This window comes from Poromitra crassiceps (assembly GCF_964638095.1).
Source record: "Poromitra crassiceps genome assembly, chromosome: 5".
Lineage (NCBI taxonomy): Eukaryota > Metazoa > Chordata > Actinopteri > Beryciformes > Melamphaidae > Poromitra > Poromitra crassiceps.
The window spans coordinates 25,581,122-25,602,379 of record NC_139642.1 but is presented as its reverse complement, the minus strand read 5'-3'; the positions used below and the strand labels follow the sequence as shown (position 1 = coordinate 25,602,379).

Below are 21,258 nucleotides of genomic sequence, written 5' to 3'. Positions count from 1 at the left end.
TCATTTGAATGCATCTAGGAATATACTGTAGTACTGGTGGACCACCCTTTTTATTTGTCGCATAAAGGTTACCCACCTTTTTTCGGCTAAGATAATAGTTCTTCATGTGCTAAATTCATAGCATACAACATAGTAAGTAATGCCAAACTGATACAAGATCAATGAAGATTGGGTATTTAAGGAACAATACAAATGTACATTTCCAGAAAAGCATTCATTTATCCTGAATTAATGCTTTTCTGGAAATGTATATTTGTTTATATTAATGGTTGTAATGCCTTATGATGACATAGTTTAGCCACTTTTTTATCGACTAGGCATCTCGCGTGCTACGCGCGCTCGATACCTAGGCTCGTCCGCTGTGCGGGCTCGCCGGCCCTGCAGCTCGTATTCGCAGCTCGGCCTTGCCCGCAGCTCAGCTGCTGTGTGGCCTTGCCTGCCCTATTGGTGGACTCACAATGTCTCCCTCTCTCTCCCTCAGTCTCCCCCCCCCCTCTCTCTCCCTCAGTCTCTCCTCCTCTCTCTCTCTCCCTCTCCTCAGTCTCTCCCCCTCTCTCTCACCCTCCCCTCTCTCTCCCTCGTGCCTTTGTGTGTGTGTGTGTGTGTGTGTGTGTGAGTGAATTTATGACATCGCTGATGATGTCATCAGTGGGACAGACAGAGAAACAAACAGACAAAACAGACGGAGCCCTAGCTCCCATTTATATACTGATGATGATGATGATGATACTTTCCTGCTGCATAACAACAAGTTTACTCCTAAGCATGCATATTGTTTTATTAAAATCCCAAGCATGTATATTTCACATTGGGCCCTTTATCTGTCCTATCTGCTGGCTTCAGATTCTTCCTTCTCCACCCGCGGCACTGCTCTAGCTAATATAGCTAACCCACACCCTGCCCAGCCCCAATCCATTTGCCATTACTTACTGGAGGGGGCAACAGGTGGTATTCAAACGTTAGCACAAAGAAGAACCGCACACAGACAGACACACACACACACACACACACACACACACACACACACAATCAATCTTGTCTTGCCTTCCCAGCTGTTGGTAATGATAAAACACTGCATGAGAAAGGTCATTCACTCTCTCTGTCTCTTGTTCCTGCAGGTTCCTGTACAACCGCTCCGGGGAGTGGAGCGACGGCACCGTTCCCATCCTGGCCACCACCGCTGCTGGCTTCACCTATATTGCATTTTTAATGGTTAGTCCTTCATCAAACATTCACTGAGGAGCCACTACCCATGTGCCTGGAGAGAATGCCCTGGTAGTGTTAAAGCAGTTAGTGAATGGTCTGTTGCCAGAAATAACTGCTCCCACGATGACATGAAGCAAGTTGTGAGGCAGCAGAGTTGTTTTTTTAATTGTGCTTGTGTGTGTGTGTGTGTGTGTGTGTGTGTGTGTGTGTGTGTGTGTGTGTGTGTGTGTGTGTGTGTGTGTGTGTGTGTGTGTGTGTGTGTGTGTGTGTCTCTCTCTCTCTCTCTCTCTCTCTTTTGTGTGTGTCCTTTCAGATTTTAGCACTTTGTCACGTAGCAGTTGGGCAACAGTTGAATTTGCACTGGCTTCATAAGGTAATGAGAGTGTGTGTGTGTGTGTGTGTGTGTGTGTGTGTGTGTGTGTGTGTGTGTGTGTGTGTGTGTGTGTGTGTGTGCATGGTAGTTGGTGGGTGAGTTGTACCTACATACTTATCTGTGTGTGTGTGTGTGTGTGTGTGTGTGTGTGTGTGTGTGTGTGTGTGTGTGTGTGTGTGTGTGTGTGTGCATGTGTGTTTGCATTGTGCGTGTGTTCATTCAATGGTGATCAGCTGAACTTATCTTGAACTGGTTGGTGTTGTCCCAGGAGAGCTTTGTGAAAGCCCAGTAAATGCCCTGTGATACTATCAACCATATAGAAGGACAAAAACACTGCATGGCATGTGTTTTGTTTGGTGTGTGTGTGTGTGTGTGTGTGTCTCTGTGTGTGTGTGTCTCTGTATCTGTGGTGACGGCCTCTTGCATTTTCTCTCTCGACACAGATTGGAGTGACTGCTGCTCTGCTCAGCACCGTGGTCGGGGTCATATCTGTCACTCAGACGTGGGGGGAGGAGTGGCACATCGTCCCCATATCGCTGCAGGTCAGTGCACACTGCATGTGTAGGGCCCCAATCCCCACTGTCAAGATTCTAGACCGGGGGTATCAAACATACGGCCCGGCCGCCCGGGGGGCCAAAACCGGCCCGCCAAAGGGTCCAATCCGGCCCACTCGATGACTTTGCAAAGTGTAAAAATTGTACTGAGAAGTCCCCTCAATCCAATGTGATGCACTTGTGAAGGCTAAGAGGTAGCAGGTTTCAGGAGCAAGTTCAATATTAAGTAGCCTATTCATGTTTTCTGTATTCATCACTAAATGGTCAACTATTTTCATTACCCTTGACTATAGAGAATTGCACAGTTGCCCACAGTCTTGATCAATTGTTTGATGGTAGCTGAGATAGCGCTATGTGAAAACCTGTACTGTACTTACGTACTGTAAGTGTTGACACTAAAAGAAACAGGAACATTTGGAGGTTTTGTTATTTATAGGTTCTTATTGATTTTCTTTGTCTGGCCCACTTGAGACAAAAGTGGATTGCATGTGGCCGGTGAACTAAAATGAGTTTGACACCCCTGGTGGTCTACACCAAGACTTTTAGGACATTGGATGAAATAATTGAGAAATGCTCCTCCAGACTAGTAAGGAATTTCATCACGGTTATCATTCAAACCGGTTATCGTTACATCCCTAAAATAGAACAAACTACGTCTCCAGTGACACTCCACTTGAAAGCAGCCTTTAACTGAGTGACGATGTTGGAACTCATTTAGCAGTAAAACAGCATTGAAAGAAGCATGAGAGCCTTGTGATGAGAGTGACTCTCAGTGGGAAACTGGCATCAGAAATGTATGATTGAAGTGGACGCACGATACCACTCAAACAGCTTTGTGTCTGTGAGCGTACGTATGTCATTCAAATTGAACGGCTCTACAAATGATTGTCATTATCTCTGAATGGTTGTACTCATGTCTTATGATCTCAGGAATAATTGCCTCTCTTCACTCATTTTCCTCTTGCCTGACGCCCTGTCCTCCTCCTCTCATCTCTCTCTCTCTCTCTCTGTCTTTTTCCCTGGGTCTCTGATTCTCTCTATCCTCTTCCTGTCTTGCTCTCCGTCCTCTCCTCTCTCCTCACACATGTCTGTCCTCCCCTCTCTCTCCTCACACATGTCTGTCCTCCTCTCTCTCCTCACACATGTCCATCCTCCTCTCTCTCCTCACACATGTCTGTCCTCCCCTCTCTCTCCTCACACATGTCTGTCCTCCTCTCTCTCCTCACACATGTCTGTCCTCCCCTCTCTCTCCTCACACATGTCTGTCCTCCCCTTTCTCCTCACACATGTCTGTCCTCCCCTCTCTCTCCTCACACATGTCTGTCCTCCTCTCCTCACACATGTCTGTCCTCATCTCTCTCCTCACACATGTCTGTCCTCCCCTCTCTCTCCTCACACATGTCTGTCCTCCTCTCCTCACACATGTCTGTCCTCCTCTCTCTCCTCACACATGTCTGTCCTCCTCTCTCTCCTCACACATGTCTGTCCTCCCCTCTCTCCTCACACATGTCTGTCCTCCCCTCTCTCCTCACACATGTCCGTCCTCCTCTCTCTCCTCACACATGTCTGTCCTCATCTCTCTCCTCACACATGTCTGTCCTCCTCTCTCTCCTCACACATGTCTGTCCTCCCCTCTCTCCTCACACATGTCTGTCCTCCCCTCTCTCTCCTCACACATGTCCGTCCTCCTCTCTCTTCTCACACATGTCTGTCCTCCCCTCTCTCTCCTCACATGTCCGTCCTCCTCTCTCTCCTCACACATGTCCATCCTCCTCTCTCTCCTCACACATGTCCGTCCTCCTCTCTCTCCTCACACATGTCTGTCCTCCTCTCCTCACACATGTCCGGCCTCCTCTCTCTCCTCACACATGTCTGTCCTCCCCTCTCTCTCCTCACACATGTCTGTCCTCCCCTCTCTCTCCTCACACATGTCTGTCCTTCTCTCTCCTCACACATGTCTGTCCTCCCCTCTCTCCTCACACATGTCCGTCCTCCTTTCTCTCCTCACACATGTCCGTCCTCCTCTCTCTCCTCACACATGTCTGTCCTCCCCTCTCTCCTCACACATGTCTGTCCTCCCCTCTCTCTCCTCACACATGTCTGTCCTCCCCTCTCTCCTCACACATGTCTGTCCTCCCCTCTCTCTCACACATGTCCGTCCTCCCCTCTCTCCTCACACATGTCCGTCCTCCCCTCTCTCCTCACACATGTCTGTCCTCCCCTCTCTCCTCACACATGTCTGTCCTCCCCTCTCTCCTCACACATGTCTGTCCTCCTCTCCTCACACATGTCCGGCCTCCTCTCTCTCCTCACACATGTCTGTCCTCCCCTCTCTCTCCTCACACATGTCTGTCCTCCCCTCTCTCTCCTCACACATGTCTGTCCTTCTCTCTCCTCACACATGTCTGTCCTCCCCTCTCTCCTCACACATGTCCGTCCTCCTCTCTCTCCTCACACATGTCTGTCCTCCTCTCTCTCCTCACACATGTCCGTCCTCCTCTCTCTCCTCACACATGTCTGTCCTCCCCTCTCTCCTCACACATGTCTGTCCTCCCCTCTCTCTCCTCACACATGTCTGTCCTCCCCTCTCTCTCCTCACACATGTCTGTCCTTCTCTCTCCTCACACATGTCTGTCCTCCCCTCTCTCCTCACACATGTCCGTCCTCCCCTCTCTCCTCACACATGTCTGTCCTCCCCTCTCTCTCCTCACACATGTCTGTCCTCCCCTCTCTCCTCACACATGTCTGTCCTCCCCTCTCTCTCACACATGTCCGTCCTCCCCTCTCTCCTCACACATGTCCGTCCTCCCCTCTCTCCTCACACATGTCTGTCCTCCCCTCTCTCCTCACACATGCCTGTCCTCCCCTCTCTCCTCACACATGTCTGTCCTCCCCTCTCTCTCCTCACACATGTCTGTCCTCCCCTCTCTCCTCACACATGTCTGTCCTCCCCTCTCTCCTCACACATGTCTGTCCTCCCCTCTCTCTCCTCACACATGTCCGTCCTCCTCTCTCTCCTCACACATGTCCGTCCTCCTCTCTCTCCTCACACATGTCTGTCCTCCCCTCTCTCCTCACACATGTCTGTCCTCCCCTCTCTCTCCTCACACATGTCTGTCCTCCCCTCTCTCCTCACACATGTCTGTCCTCTCCTCTCTCCTCACACATGTATGTCCTCCCCTCTCTCCTCACACATGTCTGTCCTCCTCTCCTCACACATGTCCGTCCTCCTCTCTCTCCTCACACATGTCTGTCCTCCTCTCTCTCCTCACACATGTCCGTCCTCCTCTCTCTCCTCACACATGTCTGTCCTCCCCTCTTTCTCCTCACACATGTCCGTCCTCCTCTCTCTCCTCACACATGTCTGTCCTCCCCTCTCTCCTCACACATGTCTGTCCTCCCCTCTCTCCTCACACATGTCTGTCCTCCCCTCTCTCTCCTCACACATGTGCGTCCTCTCCTCTCTCCTCACACATGTCTGTCCTCTCCTCTCTCCTCACACATGTCTGTCCTCCCCTCTCTCCTCACACATGTCCGTCCTCTCCTCTCTCCTCACACATGTCTGTCCTCTCCTCTCTCCTCACACATGTCCGTCCAGGCTACAGGTCCTTTCCTCCACATCGGGGCCCTTGCTGCAGTCACAGCACTGTCCTGGATAGTGGCTGGTCAAGTCGCCCGTGCAGAGAAGACAAGTAAGGCTTACCTGTGTGTGTGTGACCTGTGCATGTTCACCTCTCTGATCTACACAGACCCGACTTAACTGTCCACACATGCACACACACACACACACACACACACACACACGGGAAGGGTGCTGAATGATTAACACCGTAGAGACAGAGGCCAGGACCTCCACCCAGGGTGTCTGAGATAATGAACATTCCTGTGAGCTCATGTGATGTTTTCTGGGCCGGGACACCGTGGATTGTTTTCTCTTCAAGCACAGGGCACTGTCTGAAGCACAGGACACTATCTGAAGCACAGGACACTGTCTGAAGCACAGGACACTGTCTGAAGCACAGGACACTATCTGAAGCACAGGACACTGTCTGAAGCACAGGACACTGTCTGAAGCACAGGATACTGTCTGAAGCACAGGACACTGTCTGAAGCACAGGACACTGTCTGAAGCACAGGACACTGTCTGAAGCACAGGACACTGTCTGAAGCACAGGATACTGTCTGAAGCACAGGACACTGTCTGAAGCACAGGACACTGTCTGAAGCACAGGACACTGTCTGAAGCACAGGACACTATCTGAAGCACAGGACACTGTCTGAAGCACAGGACACTGTCTGAAGCACAGGACACTATCTGAAGCACAGGACACTGTCTGAAGCACAGGACACTGTCTGAAGCACAGGATACTATCTGAAGCACAGGACACTGTCTGAAGCACAGGACACTATCTGAAGCACAGGACACTATCTGAAGCACAGGACACTATCTGAAGCACAGGACACTGTCTGAAGCACAGGACACTGTCTGAAGCACAGGATACTATCTGAAGCACAGGACACTATCTGAAGCACAGGACACTGTCTGAAGCACAGGACACTGTCTGAAGCACAGGACACTCTCTGAAGCACAGGACACTATCTGAAGCACAGGACACTATCTGAAGCACAGGACACTGTCTGAAGCACATGACACTGTCTGAAGCACAGGACACTATCTGAAGCACAGGACACTGTCTGAAGCACAGGACACTATCTGAAGCACAGGACACTGTCTGAAGCACAGGAAGCACAGGACACTGTCTGAAGCACAGGATACTATCTGAAGCACAGGACACTCTCTGAAGCACAGGACACTCTCTGAAGCACAGGACACTGTCTGAAGCACAGGACACTATCTGAAGCACAGGACACTATCTGAAGCACAGGACACTGTCTTTTATTTTATTTTATTTAACCTTTATTTAGACAGGCGAGTCATTAAGAACAAATTCTTATTTACACTGACGGCCTGTGGGCACAGGGTACTCTGAAGCACAGGACACTGTCTGAAGCACAGGGTACTCTGAAGCACAGGACACTGTCTGAAGCACAGGACACTATCTGAGGCACAGGACACTGTCTGAAGCACAGGACACTCTCTGAAGCTATTGGGAGTGTGTGTGCTGCCTGTTTCTGCTGCCATGGGTGTACTGTCTAAGTGGAATAGCATCGAGTGTTTGTGCCAACTGTGCCAAAACTGCTTGTGCCAAAGTGCTTTACAGAATGGAGACAAGGGAGCCGGCGCACCGTTGAATATTTGTCTTCTGAAGAAATTATTTTTGAGAGCCATTACACACAATCAGCCAACAGCAGCCAAACAGGGAAATAGTGACTGTAGTCTCTCACATAATAATAATCAGTCAGAAAGGACGCTTGATGACGTGCTGTCTTCAGCCTCAATAGTCATATTTTTAATAATTAAATAAATGTACGTTCAGGCTGGAGAGCTTTACTCTTAAGTTGCACAAGCACTTTTCTCCTGTGACTGTGCTCTCTTGGGCAAGTGTATTGTGTTTTGCATTGTGACATGTTTAAATCTAATAAAGGAGATGTTTTTCTGTTTAGCTGCAACAGAACATTCTGCTTTAGCACAGCCTTGCTGAGTTGGACAGGTCTTGGCCAGGTTTCTCTCACTTTGTGTGAAGAGGGAGGGACATGTTGATGTATGTGTGTCTGGGTGAAGGCTCTCAGTCTTCTCTTTGGAACAAGAGTTGTCTGACGTGTTCAACCTCTCCATGGATTTGACCTTGAAACGAATACAACCCCCCCCCCCCCCCCGTGTGGTGTGTGGGTGTGGGTGTGGGTGGGTGGGTGGGTGTGCTTGTGCAGCAAAATCCTTCATCCCTGACTCCACTGAGATTTTGCAGGGGAAGCTGTATTTCCTTGGCCCCTGGAGTCAGTGCTGGCCATCACGCATTCACTCACATTCACCAAAGGTTGTCACATCATCGCTTTGCAAAATGAACTGGCCTAGACTGTCATCATCTTTAGGCTTCTATCAATTTACCGTCCTGCAATGAGAAAATTGATAGCAACCTCACCTAGCATTATGCACCACATTAATTACTGGGCACACAGGTGAAACCACTTAACAATATTGTCACAGAATTGTCACAGAATCATAAGAGTGACAATTGTATGCAGATATACATAATATACAGATGTACATTTTGACATTCAACCTTTGCATTAAAATCATGGATAGGATCAGTTAGTCTGCATTTCCTTGTTCATAGTCATGAATAAGAGTGAAGCTGGGGTGTGTTGGTGTGTCTCTGTCCCCCAGGGTTCCAGGTGGTGGTGCTGCTGCTGTATCTCAGTGTCTTACTGGGTCTCTACATCGTCCCTCTGTCCATCGCCTCGCCCTGCATCATGGACCGCACCGACCTCAAACCACGCCCTGATGTCATTGGCCACCAGGGAGCCCCCATGGTGAGTCCGCTGACCTCCATCCTCCAATCAAAATGTGGGGTTTGTGGGGGTTTGAAACCACTTTTTACACGAGCACATACACTTTAGCAGCCTACTGGTAGCCCCAATGGGGAAAACACTTCAGTCCTACAGCAGTGTTAATGTCATGCTTTTACACAGTTGTTCTTAAAGTGCGGTCCGAGGAGCCACGGCGGGGATCCCCAGGGGTCCTAAAGGGGGTTCCAGGGTCCCCAGCAAAAACGGGCATATATTTTCACGATAATTCCATCCATAAGTAACACAATGACAGAATGTATGACTATTTTGATCATGTGTTTCATACACTTTCTGTAATAAAAGCAAAAATCCTATCAGATGGGGGACCCTGGTATCCAGGCAAGGACCCCCGGGACAAGATCTTATCAAATGGGGGTCCGTGGTCTAATCTGGGTCAGTTTAGGGGTGCTTGACATGGAAATGTTTGAGAACCACTGCTCTTCCACTCTGAGCTACAGCCTCAAGCCCTCACAGTGTTGGTAACATGCAGAGTTTAAAGAGCCACTTTAAAGAAGAATTCTGATGAGGAGAAGACGGAGGAAAAACTTCTATTGCCCCCTATAGGTTTTTCTTCTTTGCTTCTCATTTATATTTCTTCTCCTGCACAACCCAGAGCTATTCTAGTCTGTTAACGACCTTGTGGTTTATGGAACTGAAAATAGCCCAGAAAGGGACCGGCGTTCGGTCGTGATGCATGGCAGAGTCGGGGTGCGCTCGCTCTCTGCTGTGTTTCGTGGAGCCTCATCGAGCAAAGAGAAGGAGAGGGAGGAATATCACTTCACTGGGCAGCATGATATGTAGGAGAATCAGTTGGGGATTTCTTTAATGAGATTCACTTCTGTCTGTTAGGTTGTTTTCAGTTGTATCGTGTCTCCTATAGACCATTGCAGTATGTCTTCAGAGCCTCTTCTTAGAGCCTCGGATGAGTATGCAATCGAATGCTACACTCTAAATATGATTTATGCAGACCCAAGCACATTGCAGCATTGGAACTTAGATTTATGTGCTTGGGTTTAATTTGATTGTTTCTTGATGTTACCTGAAGAAAGATTGATGTGTTTTGCCTGCCGGTTGTTTATGCAACACACTTGGATGGGAATTGACGGTGGTTTCCCGGTAACATCGCTCTCACTCTCACTCTCACAAACACACCCCTGCTCAATCAACACAGTGGAATGTAGAATTAGGAGTGGCTCTGCTGCGAGGCTGTGAGAAACTCCCATAGGAGCAGGTCACATGACTGGACTCCATTTCCCAGAAGCACTTTGCATTGATTGTTGCAACACGCGCAGCTTCATCCTTCCTTACCCACCGTGGTTTCACCTCTGCTGTCACTGACCATTATCAGCTTTACTCACAAGGCCTTTTGTACTGAGTCGTGTTTGACTTGGTTTGCTATTGGTTCATAGCCTCGACTTGAAGAGTTAAACAGCGATCCAAAGCACGGGCGTGTTCACTTGACAACATTCCTTCATGTTCAGAGGGTGAGGGGTCTGATTTTCACACATCTCTGTGATATTACAGTATATCATAGAGTTGTATGGTTTGACTTGCACGTCTATAATATAACCTTCCTCACGATGAAGAAAAAGCTCTTATTCTTAGTCGTATACAGCAGTGGTTCTCAAATGGGGGTCCATGGCACTTTGCCAGGGGGTCCGCAAAAAGTTTTCAGGGGGTGGGGGGGGAATCTAATCTGACCAAAACAAAAACAAAAATCTAATCTGACAAACCTATCAATTTAAATGTCAAGCACGTTAGCGTGGAAACAAGCTGAGCCCAAAATCAGAATGAGGGGGTCCCCGGTATATTTTCTATCTTATAAGGGGTCCTTGGCTGAAAAACATTTGAGAACTTCTGTTATACAGCTTTACCATTCATGTAACATAGCGACTAATATAATATAAGGTCACTTACAGGATATTGTTACAGGCTTGACAATCAATCAGGTACTGACCGTGCTCTCTCACTCTGTGTGCGTGTGTGCGTGCGTGCGTGCGTGCGTGCGTGTGCATGCATCTCCAGCTTGCTCCAGAGAACACACTATTGTCCTTCAAGCGAGCTCTGCAGATGAACGTCACTGGACTGGAGGTTGACGTTGTCATCAGGTACACGCACACACAGAATCAATACATCAGCACAAGCAGCAGACTGACAGAGACACACAAACTCTGGGTCATGTGATGTCTGACTGACTGCACCGCTCTGCTGGGCCTCCTTTCCTGAATGAGCAAAACAGCGTTGAGTTTCCTCTCATCATCTTAAGACTAGGGTCATCATCAAACAGCTTGCCTGGAGCAGCAGAGACAATCTAAGTAGAGCTTAACTCAGGCTGGAACATCTGCGCCTGACCCCAACACAAATTCAAAGTACAGTAGAGGGCACTTGGTAGAGTGCATACCTCCGCCACGGCGCGTTGCGTCAATCCGTTTGGAATTTAAGGGTCTTTTTGTGATTGGCTACCTCCATTGCCATGCCCCCTTTTGGCTAGTGGGCGTGGAAGGTTAATCAGTTGGTCCTTGGCAGATGACCAACCTTTCTACAAAGTTTTGTGGTGTTACATGAATCCATGTGGAAGTTAGGCGCCTTTTTGTGGTTGAACACGCCCATTGCCACGCCCCCTTTTGGCCAGTGGACGTGGAAAGTTAATCACTTCTAAGTTGGCCCGTGACCAACCTTTCTGCCAAGTTTCGTGTGAATCCATTCATGACTTTTTGAGATGTCCTCCTGACAAACGGGGGCAAAACCATGGGCCTTTTTGTGAGTCAAAACTCGCAGCTAAATCCCCAAATTGGTAATAATTTCATAATGATAATGTCCTGATCATTTTAAATGTCCCAATTCGTGCAGCTGTAACCTCTTAAAAACGTGTGTCTCTGGTCCATAAAACATGATTCTGGATTAATTTGTCAAAAATATAGCAACCCCGTTTGTTGTGACGGAGTTCTCACTTCCTCATCTCGTCGCTTCCCAAGAATGGTCTGTTTCTATAATATATTCAGAAGAACTAACAGTTCCCAATCAGATTAGCGTCTGTGGACCAGCACGCTAGGTTGCGAGCTATCGCTAACTTAATGGTTGCTACGCTAAAGAGGACATCTCAAAATGCCTAGACTTACCGAATGCACCTCCGCAGTTGCTGGATCACATACAGTTGGCGTCGCTCCAGCTATAAGTGTTAATTTTGTGGCTATAGACAAAATGGTGCAGGTAGCTTGTGTGAGAGAGACGCGCGCAGTATGCTTGAGGACCATCGTGACGTCCCAAATTAATACCCCGTCTGGGGAACAGAGCGTTAGGGGGCGTGGCTTGAAGGAGACTGCAGGGGGAAGCTGGATAGGGACAAATCCAACTGTGGCAGTTCTGAGCTTGTGACCACTCATTACAGGGAGGGATGACAGCAGTATATATGCATTTACAAGTAAAAACAGCTTTTGCACAGAATGGGACCTTTAATAATATGTTTTTCCAACCTGGTACCGGTAAGCAAGAACTGACTTGATCCAAGCCCATTGGGTCCTGGTTGGTCCCTGGTTGGAGTTGTGTAATATAATTAGTTCTCAGTTGATGTGGGCTCAAGCTGAAGTGGCTTGATTGGCTGCATAGAAGAGTAGTTTGGATGGAAAGTGCACTAGTGCACAAATAAATGGTGCGATTGATTTATCAAAAAAGAAAAATGGAGTTGATAAGCAAAGCAATATGAGGACTTTGAAATGAAAGTAACAGAGTATGATCTTCCTCTTAATGAGTGCGTGTGTGGTAGACAGTCAGAGGCTTGTGGCAGTGGGCTGGCTAGATCAGTAGATAGTAGAGGGAGGCTTGATGCGAGCTGACAGGCCGAGCAGAGAGAAGACTCAGAGAGGGGGGGGGGATGCTGTAGTGGGGCGTGGTATGGGATGGAAAGTGTGTGTGTGGTGGGGGGGGGGGGGGTGCTGTAGTGGGGCGTGGTATGGGATGAGGGCTGCTGACAGGTGGGTTCCTGACTAAGCTGACTAATTAGAACTGATGACAACCAGAGCAACAGTGAGCCTCCACTGCTGCAGCACACTTGCTCGCACACACGTGTCATGCACACACACACACACACACACACACTCTCTCTCTCTCTCTCTCTCTCTCTCTCATGGATATATAATATTTTGGAAATTAATTGTTAGTAGTACCTACCTAGTACCCATCCCACACACACACAAACACACATCGAATTTGAATTAAAAACAAATCTCAAAAACGACAGTATCCCCATATACCCAGTATACTCATCATTCATACAGTAGTGAATATTATTTGCTCAAACACACTATGATTCTAATTCTATTCAATTCATGAATTGCTCTCCAAATGATTCTATCTCTCACTCTCTATCTCCCCCTCCCTTCTTTCCACCTTCCGATCCTTTGAAATGACTTGACTCTTGTCCTTGAACCTGTGTGGCGCCCCCTTGTGGTCCCCAGTCTGGACGGTGTGCCGTTCCTGATGCACGACCGCAGCCTGCAGAGGACCACGGACATAGAGAAGGTTTTCCCAGAGAGACGGATGGAGGACGCCTCACTCTTCAACTGGACAGATCTACAGGAGCTCAACGCGGGACAGTGGTTCCTCAAGGTAGCCGCCCCCCACCCCCCTTTGTGTGATCCTCCCACACGCTATGTCCTGCCGGTGAAACTCCTCGCTGTCAGGTGAAAAGAAGCGACTCGCGACTGCACATGTATCAGAGGAGGCAGGTGCTAGTCTACAACTCTCCCCAGATTGATGGAGGGAGTGGAGCAACGACCGGGACAGTTCGGGGCAATTGGTCAAGTACAATGGAGAGAAAATGCAGTGAAAATACGGGAAAGAAGGGAAAAAATCTCTGACTGACTTAAGGTCCTTACACATCAAGAGCGATGCGAATATACGGCACGAAATTGCGATGCGAATTTTGACCCACCTGTCAATCACAGCCACAGATGTGTACACGTCAGAAGCGAAAAATCGACCGTGGTTCAAAAAGATAAACGCCGCAACAACGCTCAGCGAAACTTCGCCGTTGGTATGCACGGTTGCATTGACTGATATAGGTTCGGAAAATATTATTGACGTGCAAATTAATCACATTAACACATTCACTGCCACCAGTTTTTTTTTTACTGTAGGTAGCTTCTGCCAAGGTTTTTTTTTGAGGATTCTGGCTCATCTTTCAAGAGCCGAGGATTATTTTCTGCTAGTATTTTGTGAACACAAAATATCTCAAAAGAACTAATAGAATGTGTGCTTTCTCTGTCTAAAAGAGTTAGTTTGTAGAGTTAGTAGTTATGTAGGGATTAGCAGTTGAATACAGCATGGTTTCAGCGTCTGAAAATTTAAGCTGAGATAAATGGCTTTTTGTGAAATTCGATAGAACAGTCACTTTAACCATTTATTTTTGGCATCAGTAAGACGTCAGACATCTAAACAATAGTTTTGAACAGTAATTTCCTCCATAACAGCAGGAAACCCCCCTCTCCTTCAAACTCCTCCCTCCGTGTGTGTTCTCCTCTTCCCTCCGTGGCTGCAGCGGGTGTGTGACAAGCGAGTTGCTGTCTGTGCTGCCTGGCTGCCCCTCGTCGGGCGAGTCTGGATGGGCTCGCTCGTTTCTTGGGGTTTCAGTTGAGAGCTTTGATGAAGCTTTTGCGATTCTGGTCTTATTTATGCTGCGTGTTTCAAAGTGTGTTGCACCCATAATCTATTATGCAAATTTGCAATCCCCCACCGCCAGCTCCCTGCGCAAAAGCGAAAGCGTTTTCGCCAATCCATTTTCATGAGAATGGCTTCCTCACGCGGCTGTTTTTGCTTGGCTTCGTCTAGTCTGGAGAGCACTGTCGCCACTTAGTGGGTCGGTAAAATAGATTATACACATTCAATACCTCCCATATTTTCATAGGAGATGTAAAAGGGGTTGATCGACGTCCCACCGTCAAAAAAAAAAAAAAAAAATTTGGACGAGATATCTCGTCCACGGCAGTCAACCGTTGGTTTCTGCTTGACGAGATATCTCGTCCACGGCAGTGAACGTGTTAAAAAAACGCTCCCGATGTGTACGGACCTTTACACTCTGAATGCAATAAACCTCATCTGCTCCTCCAAACAAGTCAGAAAAATCCATGAGAATTATTTGGAAATACTATTTGAGCCAGGCTGTCTGCGTCCGTACCATAACCGCAGTAGATGAAAAAGTAGTCTGCACACTGAAGCTAAGCTGATTTATTACTAGGGGTGTCACGATATTTCGTCGCACGATATATCGCGATATCGAAACGTCACGATATTCGTATCGTCAGAAAAAAATGATATCGTAAAAAAAAATTTTTTTTTTTTTTTTTTTTTTGCTCCTGAATAATAATAGAACAAATTTAGCAGAATCAACACGCATGGCATGAGTGAGGGGGTAGACTACTACTGGCATGGCAAAACAGCTCAAGGGGTACATAAGATTACATAAGTTTAGGGACCATTGAGCATGAGTTATTTAAGAAATAGATTGTATACTTTATTTTTCTTTCACCATGCAACAAACATTTAGTTTGTGACAGTGTGACACATTCTATTGCAAGAGAAGCATTATCTTCCATGTTGTTTTATAGTTATTATAATAACAATTTTCCAAAAACAGCATTTGTTTTGTATTTTGTGTATTTCAAATGAAAGACTATTTTTCCAGTATTTTCCCAGGGCTCCCTTGAAAAGAGGTTTCGTTTTCAACGGGACTCACATGGTTAAATAAATGATAAATAAATACATAAAAATTATTTACTTTTGTTAAAAAAAAATTGTTAACACGTTGAGTGCCATAGCCGAGATATCTCGTCTTACATAATCCAACGGTTAAGTGCCATAGACGAGCTATCTCGTCTTACATAAACATTTTTTTTTTTTGACGGTGGGACATCAATCAACCCCTTTTACGTCTTCTATATCACTATTGGAGGAAGAGAATGTGTATAATCTATTTTACCGACCACTAAGTGGCGACAGTTCTCTCCAGACAGAGACAGAGAGAAAGCCACAGCCACGGGACCCGTGGCTGTGGCTTTCCGTGCTGGAGAAAGCATTCTAATTTTCAAGGAAATAGCTGGGCGTTTTTTTGACGGTGCTACTGTACGTGGATCAATGCCCCCCGCGTCTCCTATGGAGATATTGGAAGTATTGAATGTGTATAATCTATTTTACCGACCAGCTAGGTGGCGACGGTCCTCTCCCGACAGAGATAAAGTCAACCAAAAGCAGCCGCCTCCCGCGGAAATGGCTTGGCGATTTTACAGTCAGAAACGAACGAGCCTCATTCTCATACTGTAGGCGGGGACGCTTTCGCGCTGCTGCGGTGGGGGGTTCCAGAAATGGACTGGGTGAGCAGCATAAAGCCTAGAGTCGCACGGGGCTTCATCGGGGCTCTCAAACCCAAGAGACAGTGAGACCTATCCACACTCGCTGCCAGGGAGAGAGGCTGCTCAAACTCGCTGCTCAAACTCCCAGCAGCAGAGCACTCCGCAGCACAGACGGAGGGAGGAGTTTGGAGACACACACACACTCTCTCTCTCTCTCTCTCTCTCTCTCTCAGAGAGAGAGAGAGAGAGAGAGAGAGAGAGAGGAGAGAGAGAGAGAGAGGAGAGAGAGAGAGAGAGAGAGAGAGAGAGCACACAGAGTGGGAGACAAGGGCACCCATAATCACAGGCACGTGAGGTGGTTCTAAAAATCCATTTATCTCCAAACTCTCTGAAAATCTCTGAAACCATGCTGTACTCAACGGCTAATATCTACATAACTACTAACTCTGCAAACTAACTCTTTTAGACAGAGAAAGCACACATTCTATTAGTTATTTTTAGATGATTGGTGTTCACGAAGTCTTAACAGAAAATAATCCTCGGCTCTTGTAAAATGAGCCAGAATCCTAAAAAAAAAACCTGGCACAACTTACCTACAGGATTGAAAAAATGGCTGGCACTCAATGTGTTAAAATATCGTATCGTATCGTTATCGTGAACCCAATATCGTGTATCGTGTCGTATCGTGAAATTAGTGTATCGTGACACCCCTATTTATTACCCCGTGACGTTTCGAGCTCACGCTCTTTTTCACTGTTTTGGGTCCGTACCATAACCGCACCCATGAATTGGAGAAATGGTCCAGTCCTTTGTTGTATTCCTGATTTTCTGCAGACAGAAAATGCAGTTATCATATTCTGCACGAGGAAGAGAATATCTGATATCTGAAGAGACTCACTGTTTGAAGCCTTTAAAATTCCCATTTTCAATGTAACACTGGAGGGCACTGGACATTTTCAATGTCAGATTCAAGTGGAATTATGCCGGAATATGAATCATGTATTAATTTGAAGTCTTTGTAGATAAGAGCTTCAGTAAAATGTCTAACAAAATGTGAATATAGTGGGTTTTGTTCAAACTGATTACAGCACTAGAGGATTCCAGATGCACTGTGGCACTCTCATTCCCTCTTTTCCACTTTAGTGTATCCTTTGATACTCTAGTACTTTGACTATTTTACTTCATACTCTACTGAATCCTTTTATAGTCTAGTGCTTTGACTATTTTACTTCATACTCTACTGTATTCTACATTTCAGAGGATCTCCCTCATAATGTACCTTAATGTGTGATGACAGAAGTTGCGTCCATGCACTTTCCTTTGCCGACTGTGTCTTGAGCCCTCATTTGAATACAGACTATTAAAGGAACAGCTCACCCTAAAATCCAAAATAGATATTTTTCCTCTCACCTGTAGTGCTATTTACCCATCTATATCGTTTTGTGTTAGTTGCCTGAGTTTTGGAGATATCGGTCGCAGAGTTTCTGCCTTCACTCCAATACAATGGATAAACTCAACAGCAATGTCTCTTTCCAGAAATCATGACCCCGTTACTCAAGATAATCCACAGACCAACTATTTTATTTTGACCGAACTACACCCGCTAGCTGCTAGCTAGTTCCTACATGACACTGCAAAAGAAAATAGTTCCTGTTGAGTTTTTCAAATGTATTTCTTTGGCATTTTGAGCACCACAAGCCGAGTGCCATCCAGTTCCATTGTATTCAAGAGAAGGCAGACATCTCTGCGGCCGATATCTCCAAAACTCAGGCAACTATCCCAAAACGATATAGATGGATAAATAGCACTACAGGTGAGAGGGAATATATGTATTTTGGATTTTAGGGATTTTTAGGCTCAAGACACATCCGCTTCAATCTTTGGCTACGGTTAAACTACGGTTAAAGTAGTCGTTTTTTGTTTTTGTGTTCCATCTTGTTGGATTGGAGTTATCTCTTTACGTCGCTTTATGCCAGCTGATGGTTGCTTTCATTGGAAGCACCTGGCCATGAATGGGCCATGAATGCATGCATGTTTTTTGCACAGGTGGCCCTAAACAGAATGGAACATGTAACAATGGCAGTTTCACAGGACAAAGGCTTTTCTCTTTTCATGCTTTTCATGGTTGTCTGATAAGTGACCCCCATGTTGCGTGCGTCCTCCCGCTCTCCCGTCCCCCTGTGCTCCAGGACGACCCCTTCTGGACGGTGCACACCCTGTCCCCGCGGGAGAAGCACCTGGTGACCAACCAGAGCGTGTGCAGCCTGAAGAGGCTTCTTAGTCTGGCCTCCGCCAACAACTGCAGCGTGGTGTTCCGGCTGAGGAGGCCGCCGCCCGGCCACCCCTGCTACCACAGCTGGATCGACGACACCCTGCAGGCCATCAGGCTGTCTGGGGCGCCTCAGAGCCTGGTGAGTTTAGGGGTCACACACACCCAGCTGCTGCAGGGGCTGAGGAGGGTAGCATCACAAAACACAGAATACAGGCAGGGGTCCCCAAAGTTTTTCTGTCAGCCCCCCCCCCCCACACACACACACCCCGTGCCCCAAATGTGCCATCACCTACTGTCTTTGTTGTGAATTAATTAATTAATTGCACTGATATACAGTACTGTAGAGCACCACAGGAATTCTTCTGGCTCATACGTGTAAAAGGCAATGGAAGTTTTGTTTTGTTTGTGTTCAGCAAGATAATCTTCACAAACGAGGACCACTTATATGACTTCATGCGTAAATACGTTTTCTTTTTAGGTGATTTTCAGATTTTTTTTTTCAAAAATCATAAAAGTGGTCCTCATTTGTGAAGATTATCCTGCTGTTTCATAAACTTCTTATAACCACAGACCTTATTTCATGCATTTAACTGAAATTCCCATGCAAAAATCCCATTGCCGTTCCCCCCCCTACGAACGTGTGTGTAGGTGATGTGGACTCTGGATGAGGAGCGAGCTCGGGTGAGGCAGGCGGCCCCTGGCCTGGTCCAGACCTCGCTGGAGAAACAAACTCCTCAGAGTCTCCATCAGCACGGCATCACCAGGTTGCTGCTCAGATACAACCAGGCCAGCACACAGGACATCCGGTAGGAGCATGCACACAGACACGCACACACACACACACACACACACACATGTGAGGGCTAGGCTATAGATTAGCTACAGCCTAACTGTAGGCTATAAATTGGCTAGACCAGAGGATTCCAAAGTCTGAGACCATGGGCCCCCTCTCAGAAATAGCATGGAAAAAGCTCCATGAAAAAGCTGCCTTCACTCTTATTCAAATAACTGAAATAACTAAAATAAATCACTTGCTGAACCTCCCCTCAAACTGTTGAGCCCCCCTGGGGAGGCCCACCTCTCACTTTGGATACCTCTGAGCTGGACCTCTTGATTGATTAGTGTTCAGGCTAAGATTAGAGTAGAGTAGGACAGGGCAGATTACCAGATACCTGGGCCGCTGCAGCGGGATGACCAGGTGGATTGAGTAGCTGCTGTTTGCCCTCGGGCTGGCCGTTAAATGTCCATTTGTTTCTTGTTTATTCAGTGCCTCATTTTGCCTGGTAAATATAATACATAATAGGGCTGTGAATCTTCACTAGCCTCACAATTCGATTCGATTACGATTCCACGATGCATCTCGATACAGATTCAAAGTATTGCAGCTCCAAGTATCACATCCTCAATTTTCTATATTATTACTGCACATGGCTACTTTCATCAATTAATACAAACAGTCAGATAAATCTCAACTCCCTTTTTTACTTAGAATGTGCTTTAAAATCCGAATGTCAACATAAATTAAAACATCAACGATTCAGCGATTATCTGTCAACGTTCCGATTTGATGCATCGCGACACGTCCGCATCGCGATGCATCGATTAAACGATTAATTTCCGACACCCCTAATACATAAATTGATTGCTAAATTTTTCCGTCCACTCATGACCGTCTTGCCCAGCCCCAGTATATCCTATCTGTTCTGCTTTCCCTCCTCTTCCCCCTTCCCCTGCTCTCTTCCTACCTCTCTCCCTCCCCACCTCCTCCCTTTCCCTGCTCTCTCCTCCCCCACTTTCCCTCCCCCTTTCTCCCCTTCTCTGTCTCTATTATATGATTATTCAATCATGTTGTTTATTAGTATTACTGTTATTGTTGTGTCAGCTAGATTTATCAAGATATATTCTCTGTGAAGTCCTCTGAGACATGCTTGTGAATTAGGGCTATACAAATAAACTTGACTTGACTTGACAGTGGATCTACTAACTAACCTTGCCTGTTTTGAATCTGCCTCCAGTGAGTTCTCGCAGAACAACATCAGCCTCACCCTCTACACCGTCAACGAGCCCTGGCTGTACTCCATGCTTTGGTGCAGCGGGGTGTCATCCGTCTCCTCTGAGGCCCCACATATCCTCAAGAAGGTGCCTTACCCCATCTGGCTCATGGTAAGCCCCCGACCCTCAACCTCACCCACCTTTCTCCAGTAGGCTACTGTGATCTCCTTTTTCATGGATTTTCCGTTGATGCAGTTTGAGTTTCTGTAGGTGGCGCTCTTTTCTTTGTCTGTTCAACCATAGTGTCTTGTTATCACTGCTCATGCCAAGGAGCCAGTTCTTCCTCTACTCATTATTACAAACAAACCGCTGTTGCTGCTGCCAGAGATATAAAACACATCACTTCCTGTGCGTCAGAGGATTTTTCCTGGAAAAGAGGGACCAGACACTGGTGTTTATAACTGCACATATAAAAGCTTAACTGGATATATGTTGAATCATTATTGTGTTTTTAGATACAAAACTGGTGATTCATTTCTAACAGTGTTCATCATATACTGTACATGCTTTTTTCCCCCGCTTTTCCTGATTGCATCCTTCGTACGTTTTTTTTTTTTTTTTTTTTTTACGATATTGGATTTTAATAGCTGCTATCAAAAGGCGGAAATCATCCAGCTATCTAGGCTGGAATCATCTGCTCTGCCTATTGCGTGGATAGAGAAGGCGCTCCTGTTGTTTTCAACACTCATAACACCCAAACACATAATATTATGACAAACTTTTCCTGTAGTGCGTGCCGTGACTCGTGGTTTTCGAGTTGAAACCTCCCTTAAGCCTCTCCACATGCATAGCAGCCACACTGTGGCACGCTGGGTTCATTTCCCTGCATGCGCTGTGCCATGTGCCCTCCCCGGTGTCCCTCTCCACACTGCCACACGGGGCGCCGCATCACAACATGACAGGCAGAGTTCAGGCTGCCACCACATCTGCCATCCTGTTTGTTAGCTGCAATCTGTGCCTGATCATCACTTTCACTGAGCTTGTTAAGGC

General features: G+C 46.9%; 1 protein-coding gene across 1 annotated transcript in view; it reads left to right on the top strand.

Moving 5' to 3' along the window:
• gdpd5b (glycerophosphodiester phosphodiesterase domain containing 5b) overlaps positions 1-21,258 on the top strand; it is a 91,548-nt gene that overhangs the window by 63,133 nt on the left and 7,157 nt on the right. The window contains exons 4-13 of the mRNA XM_083637157.1: positions 1,119-1,212; positions 1,520-1,579; positions 2,023-2,121; positions 5,732-5,825; positions 8,420-8,565; positions 10,627-10,709; positions 13,056-13,206; positions 18,134-18,355; positions 18,865-19,022; positions 20,232-20,379. Of these exons, the coding sequence (XP_083493283.1) occupies positions 1,119-1,212; positions 1,520-1,579; positions 2,023-2,121; positions 5,732-5,825; positions 8,420-8,565; positions 10,627-10,709; positions 13,056-13,206; positions 18,134-18,355; positions 18,865-19,022; positions 20,232-20,379 (1,255 nt within the window). The remainder of the gene's footprint in view (positions 1-1,118; positions 1,213-1,519; positions 1,580-2,022; positions 2,122-5,731; positions 5,826-8,419; positions 8,566-10,626; positions 10,710-13,055; positions 13,207-18,133; positions 18,356-18,864; positions 19,023-20,231; positions 20,380-21,258) is intronic.